This window comes from Malania oleifera, chromosome 6 (genome assembly GCF_029873635.1).
Source record: "Malania oleifera isolate guangnan ecotype guangnan chromosome 6, ASM2987363v1, whole genome shotgun sequence".
Classification (NCBI taxonomy): Eukaryota; Viridiplantae; Streptophyta; class Magnoliopsida; order Santalales; family Ximeniaceae; genus Malania; species Malania oleifera.
Window position 1 is genome coordinate 70,761,989 of NC_080422.1, and position 9,656 is coordinate 70,771,644.

Genomic DNA, 9,656 nt, shown 5'->3' on the forward strand with positions numbered 1-9,656 from the left:
ATAATCAAAACGGGATATGACTCATAAGGTCAACAGTGGTCAAGAAGCTCCTCTCAGTGCCCCCGGGCGCTGGCTCAGGTGGTAAGAGATCTTCGGTGGGCTGCTTGACAGTATAAGCCAGGGTTCAATTCCTGTCTTGTTGAACAAAAAACCTAAATCTACCTCCTAGATTAGCTGTGAGGTCAGAAAGCGTGGACGAGGGATTAGTCTTAGTACCTCATGACACCCAACGTGACCAAAAATAAAAGAAGCTCCACTTTGTTCAGACAAAGTTAGTTTTCTTCAATTACTTTTATTTTATAATTTTATAATACAAAAAAAAAAAAACTAAAATACGAAAACACAAAAAACGTTAACGATATTTTTACAACTTGGACAAAGGAGCGACGGGATCAGTTGGCATCCCAAGCTCTCTCTCTCTCTCTCTGTGAATAGGGAATTAGGCATATATCTCCCAATCAAAAGGAGGGGGAAAAAACACCAGAAAACGAACTTCAATCCGATACCAGTTGTTTTCCTCCACTGCTTCTCTCTCCATATCTCCTCCGCCCTAACCCTATGGTACGCCCAATGCCACTCCCACTGACACGCCCACAACCCCATCTCTCTCTCTCTCTCTCGGCGAGTTAGCTCTTCATTCGCATCGAATTTTCGAAATATTGAGTGAATTGATGCGTCATAGTTGCTTGGAGGCCACCCTGCAGTATGGCATCCTTCAACCTCTCCATTTCTGTCGATGCTTGTGAATCAAGGAAGTTAAATTTCTCAGTATACCCTGGACAACCTTTCGATCGATGTTCGGTTACTTCGGTTGCTGGTTATTCTCATCCATTCGGACCCCCAGCCATCCCCTCGTTCAGCAAGCTAAGGCACATTAAAGTTTCTCGATCGGACGCCGAGTTTTCGGATGCTTCCGAATCCATTCTGGTTCACGATACGTCTGAATCACCGAAGAATGATTTAGTTGGTGACACTGTGATTGCAAAAAACCCTAATTTTGGTCATGGTGTTTTGAGAGCTGGGAAAAGTTCACGGAATAGGTCTCGAATGGAAAAGAAGGTAATTAGAAGAGAAAAGGGGTCAATATTTAGTTCACATGACCTCTCATTTGTGTTTGATAAAGAGGTGGATGTTGATCTGTCTTGCACTAGACGTGACTTTAGCATTGAGCAATGCAATGACATTTTAAAGCGGCTGGAGACGTGTAGTGATATCAAGACTTTGAGGTTTTTCGCGTGGATGAGAAGTAATGGGAAGTTGATGCAGAATGTGACTGCTTATAATTTCCTTCTCCGGGTGTTGAGCCGGAGAGATGATTGGGATGCAGCTGAGAAGACGATTCAGGAGATGAGCGTTGAGTCAGCTTGTGAACTTAATTTTCAGGTTTTTAATACACTTATTTATGCATGTTATAAGCGGGGGCGTGTGCAGTTGGGTGCAAAGTGGTTTCGTTTGATGCTGGATTATAGAGTTCGGCCTAATGTTGCTACTTTTGGTATGCTCATGAGTCTTTATCAGAAGGGTTGGAATATTAAGGAGGCAGAGTTTGCTTTCTCCCAAATGAGGGACTTTGGAGTTCGATGTGAATCAGCATATTCGTCTATGATCACAATCTATACCCGTATGGGTTTTTATGGCAAAGCTGAAGAGGTCATTGAATTCTTGAAAAAAGATGGAGTGACACTGAATTTAAAGAATTGGCTAGTTTTGCTTAATGCCTACGGTCAGCAAGGCAAGTTAGGGGATGCTGAGCTCGTTTTGGCCTCAATGTAAAAAGCAGGATTTTCCCCAAATATAGTTGCATACAACACATTGATTACTGGATATGCAAAGGCATCCAATATGGACACAGTGGCTCTTCTGTAACCTTCAAAATGTTGGTTTAGAGCCTGATGAAACTACTTACAGAATAATGATTGAGGGTTGGGGTCGAGCTAACAATTATGAGGAGGCAAAGTGGTACTACAAGGAACTCAAGCGTTTAGGGTTCAAGCCTAATTCATCCAACTCATACACGCTGATAAACTTACAAGCCAAGCATGGGGACGAAGAAGGTGCTTTACAAACTATTGATGATATGACGAGAATGGGTTGCCAATATTCCTCCATTCTTGGTTGCCTTTTACAAGCATATGAAAGGACAGGAAGGGTTGGCAGTGTGCCTTCCATTTTAAGAGGTTCCTTCTACGAACATGTTCTTGTTAACCAAACATCATGCTCGATTCTGCTTATGGCATATGTTAAGCACTTGTTGGTGGATGATGCTATTGATGTTTTAAGGGACAAAAAATGGAAGGATGCAGGTTTTGAGGATAATCTGTACCATTTGTTAATATGTTCATGTAAGGAGTTGAGTCATTTTGAGAATGCTATTAAGATATACACACATATGCCCAAACGAGAGAAACCAAACATGCACATCATGTGCACGATGATTGACATCTATGGTCTCATGGGTCGATTTGCTGAGGCCGAGAATATATACATGGAAATGAAATCGTCAGGTGTTTCATTGGACATGGTTGCCTTCAGCATTGTTGTAAGAATGTATGTCAAAGCTGGATTCCTAAAAGACGCTTGTGTTGTTATAGACAGAATGGAAAAGGAGAAGAGCATTGTTCCTGACATCTATTTGATTCGTGATATGCTTCGTATTTATCAAAAATGTGGTAAGCTAGATAAACTGGCAGAACTGTACTATAAAATTTTGAAGAGTGAAGTTGCTTGGGATCAAGAAATGTACAACTGTGTCATAAATTGTTGTGCTCGTGCTTTACCAGTTGATGAGCTTTCCAGGCTCTTAAACGAGATGCTTCAACGTGGATTTGTGCCTAATACAACTGCATATAATGTTATTCTTGATGTTTATGGAAAATCTAGGCTTCTCAAAAAGGCTAAGAAGGTATTTTGGATGGCAAGGAAACAAGGCTTGGTTAATGTGATCTCTTACAATACTGTGATAGCTGCATATGGACGGAGCAAAGACTTTAAGAGCATGTCATCAACTGTTCAACTAATGGAATTCCATGGCTTTTCAGTTTCCCTTGAAGCCTATAATTGCATGTTGGATGCCTATGGAAAAGAAAGCCAAATAGAGAGATTCAAAAGTGTATTGCAGAGGATGAAGGAATCAAGGTGTGCTTCTGACCACTATACTTACAACATTATGATCAATATTTATGGCGAGCAAGGATGGATTGAAGAAGTTGCAGGAGTCCTAACAGAATTAAAAGAATCTGGACTTGGACCTGATTTGTATAGCTATAATACATTGATTAAGGCATATGGAATTGCAAGAATGGTTGAAGAAGCTTGGCATTTGGTCCAAGGAATGAGGACGTGTGGATAGAACCCTGATAGGGATCCTACATAATCTGTGCTTTGCTCTGCGAAAGAATGATGAGTTTTTAGAGGCTGTCAAATGGTCTTTATGGCTGAAGCAGATTGGGCTGTGCAGTGGCTAATCTTTTCAGTATTCCCTCCACCCCCTCCAAGTGTGCTCACCCCCTCATCACACCAAAAAGCAGATTGTGTTTCAGTTGTTAGTTACACATCTGAATATTTTTCTGCCCTTGGTAAGATATTTATTTTTAAGTATCTAATGCAGCTGAATGTTTTCTATTGCAATCATTACTGCCTCATGTGATTTAATCTCATGAAAAAACCCTAGAAGTAACTTAAATGCTCTATGGGCATTTTGTTTTGCTTCATTGTTTTTAATGTGCAATTGAAACAATTTCAATTATGCAAGTTAACGAGATCTGTCACCACATCTTTGGTTTGTCTACCAAATTCCTTTTCTACTTTCTTCTGGGTCTGGGTGTGTCTATTTGTATGTGTGAATGTCCATTCAATTTCTAATTATTGAAATGGATCATAGTATTCCATTACTTTCAGTACCTTAGATTGTTGTTACTAGATTAAAAACTGTCGTTCACTCGATTTTTCTAATTAATCCATCCCTTGTTTGTGTTTTGCATGAAGAGGGATTGAATGCAACATACTTTCCCTATAATGCTTTTTCTGCTCAAATGGCAATACTGAATTGGTTAGAATAATGAAGATGAAATCTGTACCAGACATTAGACGCTACAGAACTTGAAGAACATGCCACCAATTCAATTCCAGTAGTATGAGATGTTCATGTGGAGAGATGAATGCTGTACTAATAGATATGTAAGAGCCGTCCACTTGGCCAAGTTGCATGTAGCTTCTTTCCTTGTGCACTGTGTGGGGAGATGCTGCTTTCTGAATGAAGAAAGATACACAGTAGCGAAAACTCTTGCCTTACCTTGGCACCCTGTTCATAGATGGAAGCTAAAATGTCACTCTAGAACTTGAATGAAGAGGATATCAGTGGCAGAAGTTCCCAACTCTCACCATATTATTCTTCTTCAGATTCTGGAATTGTTTGCTTCAATCCATTATGTATATGAAATAAGAGGAATGTTTGTTACTAGTAACTTCATGTTTGGTATACAGGAATAGAATAGGATCGAGAGGAATGAAATTGAATTTGAGATTTGATTTTGTCGTGCTCTCCATTTAAATTTTTATTTCATTCCTTTATTACTCCATTTCATTGCGCAAACCAAATATGATGTAGAGGTGCTTGTATACGAATGTTATTTGTATATATAGGATTAACTCTTTGTCACCTAGTATGTACATGTTAATTTCATTCTCAATCCAATTATGCTGCTATTTGATTCATTGCGAGTGTTCTCTATTTTTTGTACATAAAATCTGATAATGGTTGAGCTTAGAAGTCCCAATATTAGGCCCATTTAGTTGTGGAAACATATTCCATTTTCCACTTTAGTTTTTCAAAAATTATTAAAAAATTAGTTTTTTTTTTTTTTTTTTTGTGTGAACTAAATGAACAACAATCAATGATTTTGACACTTTGCTAGTGAAAATAGGTTTATATTTCATTTCTAAGTTTTCATATAATTATAAAAATGTCACCCTTATTTTTCAATTTTCTAAATTTATATAGAAAAGTTGGAAATCCTTTTATTCATTATTTTTCTTAATTTCCAACTCTTAATTTATAAAAGTATAAAATTTGGATTTTAGACTTTAATATGTGAGGATTGTATATAGAGTTTTTTGTAAATTTACACAAATTTATGTCTCAAAATTCATGATTCTAAATATTATTTTATATAAATTTGAAAAATTGGAAAACAAGTGGTCTTTTTGTGATTATTTTGAAATCTAAAAATGAAAAATGAAAAATCATTTTTTACATTTAAATAAACTCTTTATTTTCTACCTTTTTAAGATAAATCTTGAAAAATTTAAAATAAGCTAAAATATTTATAATTTTTAAAAATCAAAATTAAAAGAAAAAATATTTTTTAAAAACTAAATAGGATTTCATCACTAAATGGTTTTATTTGACCTACAAACTCTTGGCCCGAGCTGATATCATCAAACGGCTTAATCTGAGACGAATTTCAAACATCCTAATTGGTTTTTTTTCCTACTAGCTTCATCTGAGTTGGAATTTCCATGACCTGAGCTAACCCTCAATATCCAAGCCAATCTCTCCTCCTATTAGCTTCATCCAAGTTGTTCTCCAAATTTTTAAGCCACCTTGCCCTTTAAAATGGCTCCAAAATTCAAGTCAGATTCGAGCCCGTATTTGCTTTTAACGATTTTATTCGAGCTAGATTTTCCATGACCCGAGTTGTCCCTTGATATCCAAGCTAGTCTCCCCTCCTAACGGATTCATCCGAGCCGAAACCCGAGTTAGTCTCTCCTCCTAACGACTTCATCTTGGCGGTTCTCTAAATTTTTGAGTTGCCTTTCTCTTTAAAATGGCTCCGTTTGAGTCGATCCTCAGAATTCAAGTTGGTTCTCGCACAGTCGGCTTCTTCCAAACTGTTCTCCAAATATTCGAGCCGATTTCTTCACATGTATGGCTTCATTCGAGCCAATTTTTTTTTGGGACAACTCGATCCGAACTTATTGAAAATAAACCCAAATTGAACAACTATATATACACATTTACTTATCCTTGGGTTGAAGGCTTCACCAGCTAAGGCTAAGCCAATCTTTGTTCGAGAAATTTTTCTACCGAGCAAGGATAAGCCTTTCGGCCAAGTATCTTTGTCTTTTTGCCGAACAACTCCTTTGGCTGAGAAATGAGCCTTTTGTGCAAGGCTCATCAAGTGGGCGCTTATTGAGGACCTGATAAGAGGTGCTCCTCAAATTTATTTAGGATGAGCAATAGCCAATTCTTTGGTGAGTAGAGATTGTCTTTTGTTGCCTCATGAACAATGCTCATCAAATAGGCATTTTTGGGTCATATGAGCAGTGCTCATTAGATGGGCCAATACCTTGCCAAGCAGTATCCATCTCTTTTGCCTCATGAGTAATGCTCATCATATGAGCATTTCTAGGCCTCATAAGCAGTGTTCATCAAGCAAACCATTTTTCGGCAAGGATAACTCACTTATTTGTTGCCTCATGAGTTGTGCTCGATCAAATAGGCACTTTAGGGCATCATGAGAAGTGCTCATCAAATAGGTCATATCTTGGCAAGTAGAGCTCACTTCTTGATGCCTTATGAGCAATGCTCATCAGATAGGCACTTTAGGGTCTCATAAGCGGTGCTTATCAAATGGGTAATATCTCAACAAGCACAGCCCACTTCTGGGTAGATTTCCTCAGTATGATTTGCATCTCATGAAGCCCTATGGTCCGTGCCACCTCTTTTTCTCCTATAAATAGTCCCTCTTCCCTTCTTTTATTCTCCATACTTGGAAAGGAAGTATTTACTATAAGTATGTTTCCTTATTCCTCCCTTAATGATTTCACCAACATCTTTAGTATGTTTTCTCTTCAAATATGATTTGCTTCTTTTGTGGTAATAACCTCCTATAGGTTGATATATTTCTAGGCTTACACCATTCGCTCTCCCATATCGGTGAGGGGTTTTTCCCTATGGAATTTAGGAAGTTGCAAGGTTATAGAGCTGTTGTGAAGGTGCCTTCTATTACTTCATGGTCTGGGTTTCTGATCTTCAGTGTTGCATTGATAAAACAAAGCACCAACTCTTTCAATGTCTCTTCCTTTCCTTAAACAAGGCACATAAGGTGAGCTGAAGTCTTCACCATTTTTTAGCTACTAACGATGCCCCCACAAACTGCTACTCTATGTTAGCGAAAGACCCAATTGGGCCAAGCTTCAATGTCTAGTACCATGCCCTAGCATTCCTCTTCAAGGTTGTCGTAAATTCTTGACACATAATGGCATCACGTGCACCTTGTAATTGCATCAATGTTCTAAAGATATCGAAGTGGTCTAAGGGATCTGACGACTCATTATACTCTTCTATGTTGGGCATTTTGAATTTACTATACAGAGGAATCTCCATTATTTCCTTGATAAATAGGAGATCAAAAGATCTAACTGAGGTTTCCCTTATTAAGAGTTGGCTACAAACTTCTTTTATATGCTTTTCCAATTGATTTTCTTGAGTTTTTCTTCAAATTTCTTGGACCCATTGCTCATTAATTCCCCCACTATTGGCACTTCTACTTTCTTTGTCAAGTATAAAATTTTCAAGACTACTTCATATGGTACCACCACTTTACCCTCAAGTTTCGTTTTTGCTTGAATAACCCCTGGGCCATGTCTCACAATATCTTCTTTCTCTTGTAAGATCATGATTAACATGTCTTCTACCTTCCTTTGGAAGGTTAGGAATTGTCTAAAGGCACAATTTGCAACGAATTTCCTAGTGGTGGGGAGTGAATCAATCGGGGCAATTGATCCCCAATAATGGGTTCAAACTTGGAATTACATGATACGGTCATGATTGAGTTTTTAAAGAGAAATATTTTCAAGTTTCACATAGATGGCTCATGTCGTTATTGCCAAAATTTGTCCGAAGGAATTTGGATCAGTCACGACTTCGATCACCCGCCAAAAATGAAAGAAAAATGACTTGGAGGACTCAAAGTATACTCCAAGGGATCACTCTAATGCCTAAGTCAAGGAATTTAGAAGGATTATATGACCTTAACAATAAATGAGTGAGTATAAATGAGATGTCTTACCTTCCTTATTGGGTCTTTTATATATTCATTTGGGATACCTCCAAATTGATTTTCCTGCTAATGAATATTTATTTGGATCATAAGGGTTACATTTTGACTATGGATATGTTATTAGAGAGTAAAGATTGTTATGCTATCCCCTTGCTTTATTTAATGGACACTATCTCTTTTCTATTGATCCCTTGATGTCTTTTTCTTTTTTGGTCCTATATAAGTTAATACCAAGTTTAATGTTAGGGTTTTTTTTTTTTTAGATTATATCATATATATATATATCAATTATTTATCTCTTAATGTAATTATCAATCAATTTTTGCTCGAGGTATGTACGAAATTGATATGCATCACTAGCAATATAACGCAATGAGTGTTTAGGGGTATTAGATTTGTGTGGATTTAAATGATATTCAGCACGACTTACACAAATTTAAATTCAAAACCTAAAAATCAAGCTACCAAACACATTATAAGGAGGCTTTAAACTCTCAATTTTAAATTGTTAGTTTTTGTAAACTTATATCTTAAAATATGATTAGTTATTCACCTTTTAAATGTGTTGTTAAAAAATAAATAAAAATAGTAAGCACGCGCACACACACACACACACAAATGGTGCATACCTAATTAATACATACATGCATGCATATACATTTTATATATATAAGTGTGTGTGTGTATGTATGTATGTATGTATGTATTGATCACTTTTTATCAATAAGTTTCTATTCACATTAATCAATTTATACTTACGGTACATACGTAATTTAATATATATTATAAATCACTTTTTATTTATATATGCTTGCATAAATTTCAATGAAGAAATTCATTATAAAATTCAAGCACTTCAATGATGCCCCAATCAAATTCTGACAATGAGTCTTCAAGAATTTAGTGTTGGGATCTACTATCTAGGAGCAATATTCCAACATGACCTCAAAATAATCCTCAAATACATGAAGGAAGGGATTGTGATAGTGATGTTTGGGGCATTGGACAACCTACACGATGTTGCCAAAGTCTAGCCTAAAAACGCGAACTCCTAGTTACGGAACCTTGAACACAACTTTATAGTTACGAGTGATTATGATAAACAACTACAAGTTTAGTTACTATTACTGCCAAAAATTGAATGGCTCATGTGGACTAATCTTTGATCGCGACCATTTGTAAGAATCCAAACAAAAATAGCTCAGAGGACCCAGGGTATACTCCAGGGGATCATTTCAATGGTCGGGAATTCAGGGAAGTTTAGATAGCAATAGTAAGAAAAAATGGATAAGGGTGAGGTGTTTACCTTCTCTCTAGATGTCCCTTTTATAGTTGGGGCCCCTATTAATTTGGCATTTATTCACTATTTATTTTGATGGTGGAGGTTTCGCCTTTGTTTAATGATAATAATTGGAGGTTATTTGTTTGGAAGGTTTCATCTTGGTTTAATGATAATAATTGGAGGTTAATTGCTTGGGAGGCTTCATCTTGGTTTAATAGTGAAAGCCTTAATTTTCACCTTTCATTAATTTGCCTCTCCAATCTTATTTTTATGTCATATCAATTGCCTCCCCATACTCTCGAGTCGAAGAA

General features: G+C 36.9%; 1 protein-coding gene across 1 annotated transcript; it reads left to right on the forward strand.

Moving 5' to 3' along the window:
* The first annotated feature begins 401 nt into the window (after positions 1-401).
* LOC131158366 (pentatricopeptide repeat-containing protein At4g30825, chloroplastic) lies at positions 402-3,707 on the forward strand. Its single transcript, XM_058113195.1, is given in 3 exon segments — positions 402-1,847; positions 1,849-3,360; positions 3,362-3,707. Coding segments are annotated over 3 exon segments (2,757 nt in total). The 5' UTR covers positions 402-705; the 3' UTR covers positions 3,465-3,707.
* The last annotated feature ends 5,949 nt before the right edge of the window (positions 3,708-9,656 follow it).